The sequence below is a fragment of the Hippoglossus hippoglossus genome, chromosome 20 (assembly GCF_009819705.1).
Source record: "Hippoglossus hippoglossus isolate fHipHip1 chromosome 20, fHipHip1.pri, whole genome shotgun sequence".
NCBI lineage: Eukaryota > Metazoa > Chordata > Actinopteri > Pleuronectiformes > Pleuronectidae > Hippoglossus > Hippoglossus hippoglossus.
Window position 1 is genome coordinate 11,396,867 of NC_047170.1, and position 18,909 is coordinate 11,415,775.

Consider the following 18,909-nt stretch of genomic DNA (forward strand, 5'->3'; position numbering starts at 1 on the left):
TAGAGGAAATGTTTTGTTTGATACTTAAGTGTGAAGAGATCTGTGGCCGGTCTGCCAAGTCTCATTACTCACCACCATGTTCGGCTTTGTTACATGAAGCAAACCCAGAGGAGGAGGAGGAAAAAACCGGGAGAGACACACAGAGAGAAAAGTTTCATACTCCCCAGACAGACGTGTGACTGAGATTCCAAACGCAGTCATCGTGATCAAAGTTAATTGTCTGCAATTGGCTGGTTAAATATTTCCTTATGCCCTCGCCATGTAGAATCCAGTCCTAGCTGCACTTTATTTAATAGATGTGCCCCAATCATTTGAAAAAAGAAATGGCAGTTTGAGACAACACTTAAATGTGGTTTTGCTCAACATCTGTCCTGTGTTTTGATTTCTTTTCATGTGTGATGAAACCGTTCACAGATGAATTGGCAGCTCGGACTGCTTGTACAATAATTTTTTTTTTAAATCTATTTTCTTCTGCTCTATCTCAGAAACCAAATTATTGCAGTTTGTTATGACACCTAAAAGCCTTCCTTCATTATAGTTTTCAGACATGAAAACCAGAGAATGTGCACAAAATTGGGTCTGGACATTCTTCGGATTTTGTCTTCCACAGAGATTATTCTAGTCAGACGCGTTCACAACGCCGGGAAAATGTCCACAACATCCAGGTGAAGTGTAGAGCATGCAGGAGGCAGGACATGACGTCTGCTGTGGAAATCAAGTGTTTTTCATTAATCACGAAAAAGCTCTAAAATCTTGTTGACTTTCCATGAAGACATTTCTGTCTGGCGCCTAATTTTCATCCTTAGATATTTTTTCTTACAGTTTTGCTTCCATCACGTGTTAGAAACATAGTCAACATGTCCTCTTGCTCGCTTTGAATATTCCAAATAATTTCCTGCTTTACTCTCACCTGGGTTCACGCTGACATTTTACCAGGAGGCTGGCAGGAAAAGTTTCAGTGCATGTCTGAAAGTGGCTTATGAGCGAAGTGTCTTTGAATAGTGCGACGTAAAGACTTCACTCTCTGCAGACACTGCGGTGATCGTTATTTACAGTGACACCAGAAGAGGGGTGACACTCTCTTGCAGGCGCACAGATCTCTCCTCTCTCGGCCCCGGTGCGAGCGTTAAGTGCCAGTCCTCAGCAACGCCTAACCAGTTGTGTTTCCTCTCGGCTGATTTACAGTCGTCCATCTAAGATAGAGCTAAATAGAGTCCAGCTATAAATACCGCACCCAGCAGCAGTTATGTATTTAAGCATGTGCAGAAATGCATATGGTCCATCTAATTTAGTCAAAGCCATAAAGGGAGACCCCAGAGGCTGTGCAGAAACACAGGTGCAGAGTTAGTGGCCCAACAGTGTGTGTGTGAGTGAGTGGTCCATCTGAGTCTTAACACTGCTGTCCTGCCAGGCCGTGCACAGGAACATTAAATGTGAACTCTGCTTCCTTAAATTGTTGCAGTATGTGCAGTTCAGCATTTGCTTGTATTCATTTAAATGTTTGTTTTTAAGAGCTGTTGTTTCGGTTTTAACTCATAAGGGTTGTTTACAGCCGTATAAACAGCACAATTAAGCATAATATTGAGCTCCATCACCCGAAGCTGCAGCAAACGCTCTAATGTCCTGTATTGTGTGTGTGTGTGTGTGTGTGTGTGTGTGTGTGTGTGTGTGTGTGTGTGTGTGTGTGTGTGTGTGTGTGTGTGTGTGTGTGTGTGTGTGTGTGTGTGTGTGTGTGTGTGTGTGTGTGTGTGTGTGTGTGAATGGAGGCTGAGTCGTGTTGATAGAGCTGGTGAGTGACGATTCAGAGGAAAGTCATAAAAAGAAAGAGGGCATGCCGAAGGGGTCAACAGGGATCAGTTTCACCCTTACGTCTCCCTCTTTCTCTCTCTCTTTTTCTCTCTCTCTCCGTCTCTCCGTCTCACTCCTCTAACCTTTTCCTGGATCAGTGCTCTCTTTTTTTTTTCACTCTTAGATAGTGGCTCTCAGAAATACTGCACCTCCCCCAAAAGATTTCCCCTCCCGATCGAGACACACACACACACAAATCTCTCCATCGATCGTCCCCACACAAACCATTTGCCGCTCAGCTCTTTTAAAGGACGGGTGTAGGATTGTATGAACCACACAATCTGTTTTTATCATCAAAAAACTCTCACGCTGAAGGAAGTATTAGTAAAGTAATTCATAGCAATGTGATCCCCACTGATCTGATCTCCACTGTATTAATTGTCCTTGTAGAAGAAGCTGTATTTCAATAGCTACAGAGATAAACACATAATCTGAATAAATCTGATACAAAATCAATTTCTTATGTTGGTTAAATTAAAAGCAACATCATATTGGTTGAGTTATATCAGTCATTTCATAATTAACTATTTTATTTTTAGAATTACACTCTGTCAAAGGAAATAACCTTTTGATTTTCTTTTTCAAAACAATATAATTATAAGAGCATTTGTTGTTCATATATCTCATTTTTGAAATATAGTCGGTTTGCTTTATTGGATGTCGTTTTTATGGGACAGCTGAAGGGTGGGGGTGGAGATAATTGATGGTCTAAAGTGATGTGTGTAATGAAGCCCACTGAGGCTGAGCTCACTGGGAAGACTGACAGCTCTGCTGAGACTCAGGGTGTGAGTTTACTGTAGGTGCGCCGCTGCGGCCCAAACCCTAACACGGAGCAGTATGTGGGAACCAGAGGCCTCTGTCTCGTTGGCCCGAGCCCCCTGTGTTCCCCTTCTCAGTGGGGTACGGGGGCTGCCGTCTCCCCCCTCCCTGGGTGAGAAAACAACCCTCCCTGTCTGGAGGATAAAGGGCATGGGGGCAAACCACTCACAGGGAGAGTGAGGGGGAGAGGTCTCTAAAGGTGGGAACATTTTAAATTAGTCCACCGATGCCTCCACGCTGTGTGCACCACTCTCTCACACACACTGTGCAGCAAAGTCTTCATTTACACACGTACCGGCCAACGCAGACACACTTGTATGAAGCTCACACACACACACATACCTGCGGAACAACCCTGTGACACGGTGAGCCGACTGCCTTTTATAGCTCCCACCCCGCACTCGCTGGTTTAAAACCTCCTCTGTCACTCTCACCCAGGGGCTGCTTGTTAATGAGAGATGCTGTGAAACGCACGGTTACCTTTTCCTAGTGGCTGAAATGGCCCTCCAGAGCCTCTTAGCGTGGAGCGGTTCTGTTGGTTTTATGTCCCACAGTAGAGGGTCAGATCCTGTACTCGCCATTCCATGTGATTGGTGGGTTTATGGTGCGTTCCTTGATAGTTGACTTTTTGGGTGATTTTATTCCCAGTTAGAAGGAACTTAACGCTAACTGTGCCAGTCATATATGGAAAAAAAATCTTCCATTATAACAGAACAGTAACCCGTCAAGATCTTTACTGGGGAAACCAGAGATTAAGAGTTCATGTTCCTTCAGTTTAAAATCTGCCTCTGAAACCAAATTGCAACAGGAACCTCTGCCATTTTCATACATGCTCTGTTTTGTCAGATGTTCTTCTTTACGTCTGCACACATTGATGTGGGTATTTCACAATTTGCCTGGCCACTGATTCAGCAGTTCTGTCACGTCCTCGACAGAACTCCATCAAGACTCGAGGCGCGGCCGCTGCTGTGTTTTGGAAAGACTACAGAGAGAAAGTGGAGGTTTTAAAAGCCACTTTGTCAATCTTTGTTCCGCAGAGCTCCACCTCGCTCCCAGCCTCTACCCGCTATCCCAACATAGCCGACTCGTGCGCCAATAAGGGTTGAGGGTGCACGGAAAATATAACATTGCTGTCTGGTGACAAATTATGATATTTAAGATTTCTTGTCCCGATTTTAAATTGGAGACACGCGGCACCTGCCCAGCGTGGTCTGTGGAAGGAGAGAAACAACAGTCCACTTGGCAGGAATGAACTGCTCCTCTATTGATTTTGATTTGTTGCAAAGGGGAAACTTCTGAGATGAGTGAGATTTGATATTATATTTAATGGTGCACTCCTTTGAGGTGTGGTTTTGGAATTGCATTTCCAAAAATAGGAAATAATGAGAAGCAGCTCATTCTTGCTGCCTACCTGTGGAGTGTTTTCCAGTCATTATAGCAGCACTTTGCAGACATTTTGTTTATAATTCAGTTCAGTGGGTTCTCGTGCTGCCTCTGGTTGACTTCTCAGAGTTGTGTGAATTTCTGTAAAACCAGCATCTCTCTACCTGCGCTTTGTTTGGCGCCGCTGTTTGAATTCCGTGACTGTTCAAGCACAGATTGTGGATTGGAATGAAGTGGGTTCGAAGAACTCTTCCTTTGTTACCCACATCCTGTGTTCAACCCCCAGGTAATCACAGCCCCTCCTCTCCCACCCCCCCTACCCCAGACAAGGGTGCCTGTGGTGGGAACAGAGAAGGAAGTTGCTGGGGGTCACAGACCACGGAGAGGGGGGGGGGGGGTGACAGCCTTTGCCGGTGGAGTGGCAGTATTGAGAACCTGCGAACCATGGATGAGCCTTTTTCACATGGCATTAGCCTGTAGGGTCAGAAAGAATGCTGTGATGACGGCTGTTATCGCTCACGCCGGTTTTGACCACCCACCCCCACCCCAGCAGCTCACCTGAGAGAGAAGAAGAGAGAGAGGGGGGGCGACCAGGGGTGGCGACCAGGGGTGGCTTGTATCTAAAGAGTGGACTCTGTCCGTACGGCAGTGACAGAGACCTCCACGGGAAACACAGGTCTAAAGGTTAGTTCCGATAGCGCGGTCCTTCCTGTGTTTTGGTAACATGCGTTACTGAGTTTTTTTCTTCTATCTGGCTCTGAGTGCTGCAGTCACCACTCTGAGCTCTTTCCAGGGCTACAGGAAGACTCAGGCCGTCATTACTGATTGCTTAATGACAGATGCCAGGGGAACAAAGAGGGCTCTGATAACTTCCTCCCCAGTGAGAAGTTGTCTGCAGACTAGTGGCGAGACGGCGAAAGGAAGAGTGAATGATGTGGAGATGGACTCATCCTGAGGCAGAAGTCTCCTGGCTTCACATGTGCATTTTTTGCTATTCTCGTCTTTCCTGTGCAGATATATAAATAAACTGTTTGGTTGCTGGATGAATTCAGATTGAAGAGAAAAGAATGTGTCACAGATGAATTTAACAGAAAGACAGTGTTTGCATAAGGAGTAATTGCGATGGCTTCTGGTGGAGGGTCTTCACTCCTGAGTACAGTAGGAACATCTGGTGCGAGTTAGTGGTGATTGTAGGTTTTAGAGAGACCACTGTTTGCTCGGTGAGGGGAGAACGGGGGGGATCTGATGGAAAAGAGATGTTCAAAAGGTTCTAAGAAATTCTTCGATTCTCATTGCCCTCAGTGTGTCACCATCGTGAAGGCCTGTCATTGTATTGGTAATGTTGTACAAACAAAATAAAAGCAGCCTGTTATTTGATATTTTAAGCTTTTCATTCAGTCAGTTACAGGAACTTAAAGCACTTGTGAATTAGTTTTATTAAGTCCTGAGTGCCTATGAAACAGCCGTGAGAGCCACAAAACAAAATACAATAATGTTTTTTGTCATTTTTTTATGCTACTTTTAGAATTTCGTATGATTTTATTAGAATTCATTAGCTGATTTCGAGCATCGGCTTCTCTTACGTCCTTAGAAGACATTAAAAACTAGAGTGGCACTCGTCAAAGAACATATCGCTGCCAAGGCCCAACAGTCCCATTTAAATTCAATCAAACTGCACCAAATTGCACACACTCCGAGATATCAGTTCCCGGAACATGTCCGATTTTTTTCATTTGTAAACATGAATTATTCTCTGAGAAATCAAATGTTGAAAAACTCTCCATCTCATAATTTCAAAGAAAGTGACGAATAAATCCTGGATCTGCCCCCTGATCCGCATCCGCAGCTGGATTTAATGGGGTTTTCCTTCCACAACATTCAATGGAAAACCGTTCAGTTGTTTTTTGCATAATCCTGCAAACAAACCAAGCAACTTATCCTTGTTGGCAGAGATAATAAAAACGTATTATGACATATTAGCCTACTATATTCATAGTCATATAAACAATACAATAAAAACATCTACACATGTAGAAAATGAATGCATATATAAGAACGTTTCTACACATTTATAGTAATATGCAGGAAAGTCCTAAATCCATCTCTCTAACAATGGCGGCCTGCAATTGACACCTTCAACGAGTCCCATCAGTTAGTAAAATTCTCCTCCCCATAACGATGCCTTCCATCCACCACTTTGACTATATGACTGTACTTAACGGACTTGAACCTGCCTGCACCGTCCATGGCTGTGTGGTGTTTACGAGACCTTCAGAAGTGGCTCCTAATGAGTATGTGTAAGGGTTACTGTACGACATTACCCGCTGCCACCTCCTCCATTAGTTCTCCCCCGTCCTCCCAGGGAGCCAGTGCAGAGGTTTACGCCAGCCCCAGCTGCGACCAGTAATTGTTGGAGTCTGTGCATTTTTTCCAAAGCCGTCCCCCTCCGTCTTTACACACACACACACACACACACACACACACACACACACACACACACACACACACACACACACACACACACACACACACACACACACACACACACACACGCGGAGACGAACCTCTGTCTGGTTTGCATTGTAACATCTACAGAATTGCACAAAATGAAAAAGGATTCAAAACCCTGAAGACCGTATTTTTCTTGGCCTCCTGGATTTTTAACACTTTGCAATTGTTGTGGTTTCGACGTGTTTATTAGCTCAAAGGATTTGGAAAAAGTCTATGAAAAATCATTCGTAAGCAGACGTCAGTTCTAATGGCCACAGCGAGGCCTAATTACTGAAATGTATTTGTGTATATCAGGTCATATTTGGAGTTTTGGCTCTGGCTCATGCACCACGCCCCATAATTAACTCGCTGAGTAATATTGTTCTCAGATAGCTGGTTTGATCTATGCTGCCTGTCAGACCCTGAAAGAAACACATTACATAGGAGGAATAAAATGAGGAGCTATTGTCATCCAATGAGGTGCCAGGACACAGTGTGTTGTTAGGCAATGATATGGCAAACGAGCGGGGCTGAATGAAAGTGCAGGAGGTGGCAGGAGCTTTGTGCTGATTGTGTCTGACTCACCAGCAGGTAATTACTTGATAATAGGAGCATTCCAGTCACTTGCACCAGAATGGGAGGTCTTTGAAATGCGGCTTTACGTGGTGCTTAACCCAGGGTGCTGTTTTTGTTTTCCTAAACAAACAGACATGCCGGCACTACTTAAGGAATTAGGCACATCAATACTCCTGGCTTGGGCTCCGCTCCGAGGAAAGGATCGGGGGATAATTTGCGCACGTAAATTATCCACAAGCTTGTTGCCAGTGGATCATCAAGCTGGGACAAATTGCCGCTTTCTTCGACTATTAAAGATTTGCTGGTGAGTGTCTGGAAACAGATTAGGCCGTCGGAACTGAGAGAGAGAGCCCCCGCCTGCACCTCGGCTTCAATTGGCAGTCCATCTTCTGGAACGCGGGGCTCAGAGTTTGCTCCATGTGAGGTCACTTTGGACTCTCTCTCCCCCAGCGTTTACCCGCTGCTCTCCTCCATATCCACCGCTCTCTACCCTCCCACCCCCTTATCGGGGTGCCGGAGCCCCGGAGAGGAGGGGAGAGGGGTCACAGGGTCAAAGTCTTTTCCTCTTTGGATCTCGGGGCTTGCTGGGAGAGGCTTGGCGAGAGAATGGCTGCATTAGAGCTGGGGTTGGGGGTCAAGATTTTAATTCTGTTAAAGAACAGCTGGTTTGAGTTTCTCCTCACGTCGCTCTCCCCTCCCTCTCCCCACAAATCCAGGGAGATGAAAAATTTGTTCAGAGGGGAACCAGTAAAATAAAAAAGGTTTACGGTCGAAAGCCCTTACCCTTACCCTGCTCTAGCATTAGAGAGGAATGCAATAACGTCAGCATTTGGCCTCAGTTAGATTGACTTAAAACAAGGAAGTCCTTTTCTGTGTTTGGGTGTCTTAACAGCCGGATGAAACTTAATTAAAAAGCTTACAAAATCAGGATTTTTCATACTCAAGAGCGGAGGAATTCTCTCGCTCAAGTTTCAATTATTATTTTCTCGCATAACTTTAAACAGGTGAGAGAAACCTCTTTTGCAGCGGGACGACCAATTTTGAAATCCTGTAGTTTTCCAGAGAAATTCTTTAGGTTACTTCGTAGAGAAATCAAATAGTCTCTCTGTTCTGGTTCTGTGTTCGAGCTGACTGAACCAAACTGAAACGGTGGATGTCACATTCAGTTTGAAGCCTTTTTGCTCTGAACAGTCTTATTTCTTAACCTCCTGTCAGTAAAAATGTTTTGCAACCCTCAAGTTTAAGTTAAAAGCAGCTCATGTCGACTCTCTCTGCCCCGTCCCATGTGAAATGTGTTGATGTGAATGCCAAGGCAGGACTCCCTCACATTTCAAGCTTGCTGAGGGGGGGCGGAGAGAGAGAGAGGAGCGGAGAGGAAGGGGGAGGCACTAGAGTGATCCTATAAATGGAAAACTAATAACAGATTTTTAGTCTGCCTTCTCCTTGCGCTCTTTTGCCGGCTGGCTGGCTGACTGGCCCCGGGGCTGTGTTGGTGTGTGGCGCAGCAGCAATCAGAGGTCATAATTTCATTGGCGGTTAGCATCAGGTTCAATTTTTCTAGTAGGTTACATTTACCAGAAAGTCTGGATTGTGTTACTGCGTACCGGTGGAATCAGCGCAGTGCAGAGCTGCAGAATCTCTCCACCTTTCCAAGAAGAGCCAGCCCAAAGGGGAAGATCTGCGTACACATGTTTGGAGATGCTCACATGCACAGGCTATTAGAGCCAAGTCTCTTTATACACAGTATTCCCCTGGCCTACATGTATCCCTCTACTGTATGTACTGTATATGTATATGTACGCTCCCAGATGAAGCAGTATGAATGGTACGACTGGTAAAACTTGCTGTATTGGGGATTTCATTGGTTATGTCTGTGGGTTTGCATATCTTTAGACCCCTCTAGTGGTAGAAGTCCATTCAGACTGATGATGAGATTAATTATTGTTTGAAAAGAGTCGTATATGAGGGTGTAGGGGCAGAAAAATCTCTTCCTCTATCGAATCTATTTTAGCTGTTTCTTTACCAGTGATGTTGATGCTGCCGGAGCCCGCTCTGATTGGATCAGTGGGCCAATTCCCCTCGCATCATCGATTGGAGTAATATTGAAAAGTAGCTGAGGTAAAGTGCAAATAGATGAAAAATATGCTGAAGTACAGTAAATGTACTTTGTCACATCCCACCACTGAAAGGAAGAGAAAGTCGAGGCGAAGGAGGATTAATACTGAGGTGTCCAGTCAGAGCACAGATTCCTGTATAACGTGGAACATATGGGAAGTGTCCTTTCCCAAAAAGAAGAATAAAATCTGTCTGAATTCTATTTCTTCACACCACTCACAGAGTATGTTTTGTGTTTTGTAGGAATGTGACCAGGTACATATTGACGATGTGTCGTCCGATGACAACGGCCAGGATCTAAGGTACAACGTTACTCCTCATGGCTTCTCGGTTCATTTATCAACATGAAAAGTGTCACATGCTCAGCCACCATTATGACGAAACAGCTCAAACTAACAGATTCTCTCCTTTTTTTTCTTAAAATCAGTACGTATAACTTTGGCGCGGACGGTTTCCATGCAGCGGCGACCAGTGCCAACCTGTGTCTGGCCACGGGCGTGCGCGGAGGCGTGGACTGGATGAGAAAGCTGGCCTTCCGTTACAGACGAGTAAAAGAAATCTACACCACCTACAAAAATAACGTTGGAGGTAATCCCCGACGAGCAGCGCCACTTTGCACAGATCTGTCGAGTAGAAATGAGGTTGCAGATGTACGTGCCCCCATTGCGTGGGCGTGTATGTGTGTGTGTGAGTGTGTGTGTGTGTGTGTGAGTGTGTGTGAGTGTGAGAGAGCCTTCGCGTGTGTGTTCTAAGAGCTCACATGCCACACTACTTGGTCAGGGTAGTTTTTTTTTGAAAATTTCAGTGGTATTTCAGAGGGGCCAGTCCAACCCAAACAATGTTACCCTGCGTTTCAGGTCTGCTGGGCCCGGCCAAAAGGGAAGCCTGGTTGCAATTGCGAGCAGAAATTGAAGCCTTGACGGACTCCTGGTTAACACTGGCACTGAAAGCACTAACATTAATCCACTCAAGGTAGGACTCCAGCAAGGAAAATTGTACCCAGTCCCACACCGCACATATATACACTCGCATGTGGTGTAAATAAGTCAAGTCCATACTCCCAGGCTATTAAAGAAAACACCAACGCTCCAAATTTGTCTCTCTTGACAGGCCTCAGCCTTTTGATTTAGAAAAATAAGTGCGCTAAGAGCGTCGACTTGAAAAGGAGCTGAGATCTAATCCTTCTTTTGAGGACATGTTTTACACAACTGATTCATGACTTTGTGTGTATTTCCAGCACCCTGTGTTTTTCTTTTGTCCTCCCTCCGAGTGATTTAAAACGACGTCATCCCCCTTTTTTTTTTCCTTCTCCTAATCCAGGTCAAACTGTGTGAATATCCTGGTGACCACCACGCAGCTCATCCCCGCCCTGGCTAAGGTCCTGCTCTATGGCTTGGGAATTGTCTTTCCTATCGAGAATATTTATAGTGCAACCAAAATAGGTAAATGATCCTGAAGTGTGTGTGATTTGAGTTATCGTCGTTACTGTATTTTGTGATGTTCCTCCTCCTGCCGCCAATCTTTCACTTTGGGGACGTGAGTGCTTATTATTTCAGCGACGTGAGCGTAAACAGTTAAGACACACACGCTACCTAAGTGACAGGGCTGAGGTGTGGACGGGGGCGGGACATTTAGTCATCGGAGAGGGTTGATGTTCCTCTACCAAGGAATCAGCCTAATCAGCCTGGGATTATTTTTCTATTGCTGGGCCTGAGCTGGGCCTCCCCAGGCCTCTGCTGCTCAGTCTCTGCATATGAAACCACTTCTGCACATTTATGTCATTCCACAGCAACAGGCAACGGGACCCCCCCCCCTCCCTCTCTTCCCCTTCTTCTCTTCCTCCTCCTTTCCTTCCCCCCTTTCCTCCGGTTCTTCCCCTTCTTCACTGTTTCAAATGCAAAGTAAACATCAAGCTTCACCCCCCCCCCCCCCATGCCATTTTCGGGCCCATCAGCAGAGAGTTGGAGCAGAGTTCAGCTCAGGGTTCCTCGGAGCATTAAGCACACTGGCCCTCCAATAAGCAGACCCTGGAACATGCTGGTTCAGTCCATTCGTCCCATGTCTGAGGAGCAGAAGGGAGTGACTTAATGCTTTTCAAATTGTCTTTATCTGAAGCCTGATCTTATCACATCTCCTCTCTGAGCTCAAAGTGTTTACACTCGGCCCTGTTCTGTGCGTGTGGTGTTTTTAAAAGGGGGCTCTTGTCGCCCTGTGCCTCTGAATCAACTTGATGGTTCTTCAGCGCGAGTCTTTGCAAATGTATGTGTGTGTGTGTGTATACCTGTGTATCTGTTTGCCTCCATGCAACGCTCCGCTAACGTTCTCCTGTGCACTCCTCCGCAGGGAAGGAGAGCTGCTTCGAGAGGGTAATTCAAAGGTTCGGGAGGAAAGTTGTTTACATTGTCGTTGGAGATGGCGTGGAAGAGGAGCAAGGCTCGAAAAAGGTAAGAGCTCTCAGAATAACAGATACTGCTGTTGTGTCATCTGGGAGAGGCATTCATCAGACGTTTGCAGGGCTCGGAGAAAAGACAATGTTTGGACTCGTGATTGCTTTCGGTGAGGTCAGGAGTTCATTACAGAACACAAAACATACCTGCCACGTCTTTCCAAAGAAAGGAATCAGCGCTCCAGCTCCCCTCCTCCGCAGCCCTCCTTCACTTTTAATGCGTTTATCCTCTTATAGTGCATCGGAGTACAAGAGAGAAAGTCCGTGGTGTGTAATCAGGGCTCTTCCTCCGCCATCTCAGGTTTACAAAGCAGGGGACGGGAGAGATGGCATAATTATATATCCCTGCTTGGTGCCCTGAGCAGTGTGAATGCTGAGTGTGTAATGCTAGACAGGCCCTTTCAGGCCCGTTGAAGGCACATCGTAAACAGACTGCGCATAAAGGAGACTTAAATCATTGTTGACGAACACAGAATATTTACTGCAATGACAAGCTTGTTAGCACGAGACGGATGAAGAAAGGCTCCGAGCCAACATCTCCTGCAATCTCTCGGCGAACATGACGGTTGAATCTGATGACCTTTTTTTTTTTTCACGTTTACCTGTTGGCTCTTGCTCCCCAATTTGTGTGTATTCAGCGTTTCTGCCAAGTTTTGGATGTAAACCAAAAGCCACACGCGGCAAAACATATTCATTAGCAAATTAATCTGCGGCCCAGGAGCATATTTCACTGACAGTTCTGGTGTCAGTGGGTGAAGACGCGGCGTTTCCCTTTGAAAAGCCTCCAGCTCCTTTTTCACCTGTTTCTCAGTAAACAGCGGAGAGGAGCGTGAGGACAGATGAAGAGTGATTAGGCGCCGATTAGGCAGAAGTAGCCACCTTTACCCTGGATAAGTGTGAAAAGCAATAGCTCCGTATTATGGAAAGCGAACGTGACCTGGGAATATGGTCTTGAGGGATGATTGTGGAAAAAGATGCAAATATTTTTACTCGGTCTTGAGTTGTTCAAGTGTGACATTGATGGAAGGCTAAGGCAGTTCCCCCCCCCCCTCGTCTTGGTGTGAGAGCCCCGCGACACGCCATGCGGTAAAAGGTTTCTGTGTCAACATCAGAGAGGACGTGTAATAACACAACAATTTCACCCGTCAGGAGGCGCATATCAAACGTGACACTGCGTGGAACTACAAAAGCAAACGTCTAAAAAGTTCCCCTCGGCCCTCATTCCTTCACCTTAAGAGAAAAAAGACCCCTGAAACAATTCTCCCCTCAGTTATTACCATCGCCTGGGAGAGGAGGGCGGAGATAACATCTCCAGCTTTTAAACTTAAAAGCAAAGACAATTTACAAAACAAAAAGCAAAGAGCTTTTTAAGGGTCAGTGCAGGCTCTCCTAAGCGGAACATATGCCTGGGAGAGGCCATACCTTTGATAAGGGGAGGGTAATGGGCTCCACACACTGAGGAGCTGAGGACTCTACCTGACAAGCTCCTTTCATTCTGCGCGACTCGGGTTTCTCCCCCTCGTCCTCTGCCTGGGAACAACAGCTCATTTGCACCGTCCTAAACACACACCGGCAGGCAGGAGGTGGACGGTGAAAAGACACTGTGGGGAGTTGGTTTCTGTCGAGGTGGAGGACGGCTCCCGGACGAGTGCGGTGGTTTAAAACTACACGCGGCTGCAGCAGAGAAATTAGTTAGAGGTACAGATGTGCTACTTGGCTGCAGAGACGCGTGCACGAGGGAGCACGAGCAGCAGTCGGGGGGTGTTACTGATGTGATTTATTTTCCTGGTGAATCTGTCTCACTTTATTCAGTGAATGTAGTAGAACGTCTTCCCACCACTTTGTCAGTGTTCAGAAAGTCGATTACAAGTGAAGATTTTTATTTTGGGTGCGTGACATCAAGTGAAAAATGCTCATTAAACTTCCCCAATGTCCAATCGTTGTTTTTAGATTTTTTTGTTTTACATTTAAAATGATTTGTGAAGCTGGAACCTGAGAATTTGGGGGATTTTTCTTTGATAAATAACTACAATAATTAATTAAATTGCGTTGATCAACACAATTAAATGCTTCTGCACTAAAAATAAGCTAATATATATATTTTATTTGTAGATTTCTTTTTGGATTTTTAAAAATAAATCTGTGTGTAACATGATGCTTTCTCCTTCCACAGCACAACATGCCCTTCTGGAGGATCTCCAGCCATTCAGACCTCATGGCCCTCCACCACGCTCTCGACCTGGAGTACTTGTAGCACCACACCACCACTGAACACCGTGCTCCACCTCACACCCCTGCAACCTTTCACCTTCGCCCTCCAGCCCCCTCAAACGCTTGCCGCAGACCCCACAGCCCAGAAAAATGAAAAAATGAAAGAAAAAAAATAACCGCCCCCCTGCGCTGCCTGGCGTCCGTCTTCCACTTCACAGGAAGAAGAGAAGAGGAGGATGGAAAAAGAAAAAAGAAGGCTGAGCACACGGTTAATGTGCTGACATACGGTCACACTTCGTCTTAACCTGAACCTTTTTCCTTTTTCTTTTTTTTTTTAACTGGAAGCGAAGGAGAGAGGTGAATTTACGGCGCTGCAGCTGCTCGCCCTGGTTACTGTGAATTGGCGGCGTTCTGAAGCTGTCAAAGTGTTTTACGGCGCCCTGTTTGTGCCGGGACTCTGTCAGGGTTCACACCTGTGAGGAGAGCAGAGCTACTGACGGCCCCGCCTGCCTCGCCTCACCTCGCCACAGAACTCAGCTCCAGTAAACCACAGGCCCTCGACTACTGCTGGTGACAATTCTCCGTCCCTCTCGCCCCCTCCCTCTCTCTCCCACTGCTCTTCTTTCTCTTCCTTATCTGTCCGTCTACTTTTTACCCCCCCCCCCCCTGTCATGGGACGGACAGACAAAGCGACTGCTCCTCTGTTAACTGTCGGCCTGGGAGTCCTGTGCTTCTTATTTATGAACGGAGACTTTGTGCGTGGTGCCGCGCCACCGAGAAGGTACCTCGACGACAAAAGACTCGTGCCTTTTGCAAAGTACTATTGATTTCCACCACAGCGAGAGGAAGACGTTTATGGAAGAAACAAAAAAAAAAAGGGGTTTTCTAATAATTTAAGAAAATTACAAAAAACTTTATTTACAATGCTGAGACAATCGTGTACAGAGGAAATCTTTTTTTTTGTGTGTGTAAGTTTGTAATCACTGGACTATTCCTTCCTATATTCATTTAGGTACGTGCTCTTGAAAGGCGGCAATGCTTCTTCATTGAAGTAAAAAAAAAAAGAATAAAGGCATCCCATCGCACACGCGCTTTGTGCGACGCCTGGAAGTGTTGATGTGTTCGAGTTTTGTTCAGTAAATGGGGATTTTGTGATAAATCGTTTTTGTCAAGACCAAAAGCATGGATGTCAAGTGTCAACGACCTTTCATCTGATTCTGTGATGTTTTCTCGTCCTTACAGGAAACTTCATTCATTTCTAAAGCGTAACAGGTCTCCTCGATTGCAAAAACCTTTCTAGACTCATTTCAAAGGGAAAGAAATATTTGTGTTCTTTGTTTTGTTTTTGTTTTTTGGAAAGGTAGCTCACAACTTGTTTCCTTACGGCATCTCACCAGCTTGCAGCCCTGACCCCATATATATATATATTTGAAGGCAAACTGAAATCTGATGAGGCTTTTTGGAAGTGGCATACGGCAGTTTCCTGCCTCCTATGAGCCATTTTAACAACAAATTTGAATAAATCTGATATTTAAAATAATAAAAAACGGCAGGCTTGAATAGGTTTTATTATCTTTTATACAGGCGCTATAAAAACTCTTGTACAGCGAGCGTAATTTTGTATGATGTAGTGTTTTTATTTCGACTTTGAAAATACATTCTGTGTCCCTGTTTTGAAGTAGCTGAACTACACGAAGCCCTTTCCATAGCGCTTCTACATCTGTGGATGGGGAAACCATAATTAACGTTTAGAGAAAAGCCACTAACTTCGAGGGGTTTGTGAACATACAGGACATGTGCTATCGACTGTGAATTTCTTAAGCAGAAACTCGACTCGTGTTTCTCATTTTTTCCTCCTTTGCACATGATCACTGCTGGCCTTTACATTTCAATTTGGATCCCTCTCTCCCTCCCCCCTAACATACCCCCACCCACCCCCACATCTACTCAAAACAACTTCTCCCCCCGCGCTGCGGGGTATCTACATGTTGCTGCTAGATCAAGGTAATGGTAGGTAAATAGAGGAAATGTTTTATAGATTCATACAGCACGCTTTTTTTTTTATTATGTTGCAATCATAAATGCAAACTGGAAATACTTTACACTACATGGGCCTCATTGTGAAACGCAAAAGATTGTTGTGTCTGCAAAATATGTGTACAGATGTTTTTGACATTATTATTTGATTGTGTTTAAATTAATAAAACTGATTTGTGAACTGTTAAATATTGTTTTCTGTTTGTTGAGTTGTTTTATTGAAAACTACATCTTATAAGGTAATTTAAAACAATAAAAGATACGATTGATTAGGGCCATGTTGAGCAAAAAAGAAAATTCGGAGATTTTGAGAATGAAGTTGTAATTGAGGAGAAACTCGTCATGCTACCGGAATAAAGTTGTAATATTGAGAGAAAAAAGTCAGAATTTTACCAGAGGAACGTCGAAACTTTACAAGAAGAAAAATCATAATACGAGAATAAAGTCATAAACGAGAAGTAACTCACAACACTACAGGACTAAAGTTGTAATTTTACAAGAACAAAGTTTGGAATATTACAACTGTATTTTCTAAATCTCCGATTATTTTTTCTTCTTCTACATAGCCCTAATCCACCTCATAAATAGTCCCTTCACTTTTGTCTGTGTCCATATTTCTTCTCATATCTTTGTGTATTAATATGACTGGAATGACATTACAGACTGACACTGATGTCACAGGCCTCAGCCACTAATCCTACCAGGAAGCAAGTAGAAACTGGAGCTGGTGCGAGTCGAGACCAAACATCACACACCCACATGCTAATCACATCCTTTAAACCCACACAATAGCTGCTATGAAATACTTTTTCACATCAAGGCAATAAATAAAGTACACACATACTTATGTAATACTCTGAGTTTTGTTTGGAATCAATCATGCGACTTTTGGAATAACACAGGCTCTTTATATTTTTGTGGTTTCTATTATTTTAGATAGTTTTTTCCTAATTCCTGTGAGAAAAGTGCTGGATTTTCCCCGATAGCCTCAACAATGCATAACATGCGTCACACATTCTTGAGGCTCCTGAGGCCGAGCCAGTGCCCGGCCGAACGTTTCTGGCCTCATCGTGTACGTCTGCAGGAGCCGCCGTGCATAATTTACATTTATCAATCCACTCCGAGTCACAGAGAAGCCGGGTTAGTCTAAATGACACATGAAAAATATTTATGAGGCTAATTTTATGAGGTGGTCAAAACTAAGAGAGTGCGGCGTGTAACACAAGCCTGGACGGGGAAGAGAGCGCGCGGCCTCCAAAACCACGCTGGAGAAATCGAGCATCCGTGGAATTTTATTTAGAGTCGTTCAATATCAATTATGTTTTCGTATGGAGTGGGAGTGATGTCCGGGGTATGTGCGTCTGCCAGGCTGGACGGGCCACGTCGGGCCGCCACCGCCGGAATGCAGCATCAACAATGACCCCAAAAGTGCTTTTCCCCCCTCAACTTCCGAACAGCTGAAAGACTGAGTAGCGTCTGAGGTCCTCGCTGGCTCTGGCAGAGCAGAGGAGGGGAGAGCTGCTCTCTCCTCAGCACAGAATGAAGGTCTGTTCTCTTTGATAAGTTTTCCTGATGCTCGGAGACCTGGCAGGAAAAAGTCAGACGCAACCAGACCAGACGTTTTTTTTGCAAGAGAGAAAAAGTGGGTGTTGTGGCATGTTGGCCAGCCACACTGGCTGCTCGTACAGAACAGATGGGAATGAAAAATAAGAGCTAGATTGTGTCTGTTTGGCTTGTGTCATGTACCTGACTCACAATCCAGAACTTTCACAGTCTCCTCTGTGTCGTCGCTGCTCACTGAAAATGTCGCGTGTTTGCTATTGATGGGTCGAAGTGTCCCTGTGCTCTAATCAGGCCTAAAAGGGGCCGTGTTGTTCTCCAGGGTTAGGGTTAAGGTTAGGGCTCGATCTTCGCTGAACTCACAACAACCCCCTCGTGGAAATGAAGGGGGCCATTACCTCGCAGGTCCTCTGTTGGGCATTCCTCTCCGGGACGTCCCGGCAAAGCGCCCGCCCTCCATAAAACTGTACTGCAATAATAAACAACGCCGCTGGTGATTTACGACTTTGCCCAGACAGTGATTTCATGCAGATTTCCATAGAGGGGGCCTCTGACGGTGCATCACAATTGAACTAATATTGTATTACATGCATATCAAACTCCCCCCAAAAAACCTGATCTGCCACATCTCCTTTACGAGCAGGAAGCCTATTAATAGGCCTGTGTTCTCCTCTTGGTGGCTAATGTGTCTCAAGTTAGGGGAATTTGTCTCTGCAGCGAGCAGATGTCCACAGATTGAAACAATAAGAAAGCGAGGGAGGGGGAGAATTAGACTCAAAGCCTCTGTCTTTAGTCGGGCTGCGAGGAGTTTTCTGCTCAATCCGAGAAGCGGAGCGACATGCTGTTTGATTGTTTCAGCCTGTTTTTCCCTTATTCTCGGTTTGGCCGACGCTTGTTTGTCTTGAGGCGGCGCAGACAAACCAACTGTCACTGATTGCAGCTCCTCCTCCGGTGGTTTTTTAAAGATGGGGAGAACTTCAGAGAGCGGCTCTCACTCGGCCCTGGCAGGGAGCAGCGAGAGTGACAAACCTGTTGTCATGCTGCGGCGGGCGGCGGCGCTAAACTAGGCCCTTTGTTTACTGTTTGTTTATTTCTCAGTTACTGGGATTTGACAGGGAGAGTGGGGCACGGACAGCTGGTGATCAGGAAGCTGCGGATGCCAGGGATCCCGGCCAGGAGTGTCAACTCCGGAGGGGCCGGGGCGTCCGCAGCTATGCCTGTCCCACAGAGACCAGGCATTCCCAAGTGAGTCTAGACTGTGACAATGCTATTAATGCATGTTGGTGGAGGGTTTGGGTCGGAGTTCAGAGAGGGATACACACACTCAGGTGCCCACAAGGTCTGACAGTATTTGCAGTGTATATATTATATTAAGGTTCTCTGGCATCCAGAGCTGCAAATAATGTGTAATTTTACCAGATGTA

At 45.4% G+C, this 18,909-nt stretch overlaps 1 protein-coding gene across 16 annotated transcripts in view; it reads left to right on the forward strand.

Annotated features, from left to right (window-relative positions):
* The window catches only part of eya1 (EYA transcriptional coactivator and phosphatase 1), a 64,599-nt gene extending 49,647 nt beyond the window's left edge, over positions 1 to 14,952 (forward strand). For all 16 annotated transcript variants that reach the window (XM_034572477.1, XM_034572463.1, XM_034572473.1 and 13 more), the window contains 6 exons: positions 9,475 to 9,533; positions 9,659 to 9,819; positions 10,089 to 10,203; positions 10,552 to 10,673; positions 11,575 to 11,675; positions 13,851 to 14,952. In XM_034572477.1, the coding sequence (XP_034428368.1) occupies positions 9,475 to 9,533; positions 9,659 to 9,819; positions 10,089 to 10,203; positions 10,552 to 10,673; positions 11,575 to 11,675; positions 13,851 to 13,931 (639 nt within the window). In that variant the 3' untranslated portion in view covers positions 13,932 to 14,952. The remainder of the gene's footprint in view (positions 1 to 9,474; positions 9,534 to 9,658; positions 9,820 to 10,088; positions 10,204 to 10,551; positions 10,674 to 11,574; positions 11,676 to 13,850) is intronic.
* Positions 14,953 to 18,909: the final 3,957 nt, after the last annotated feature.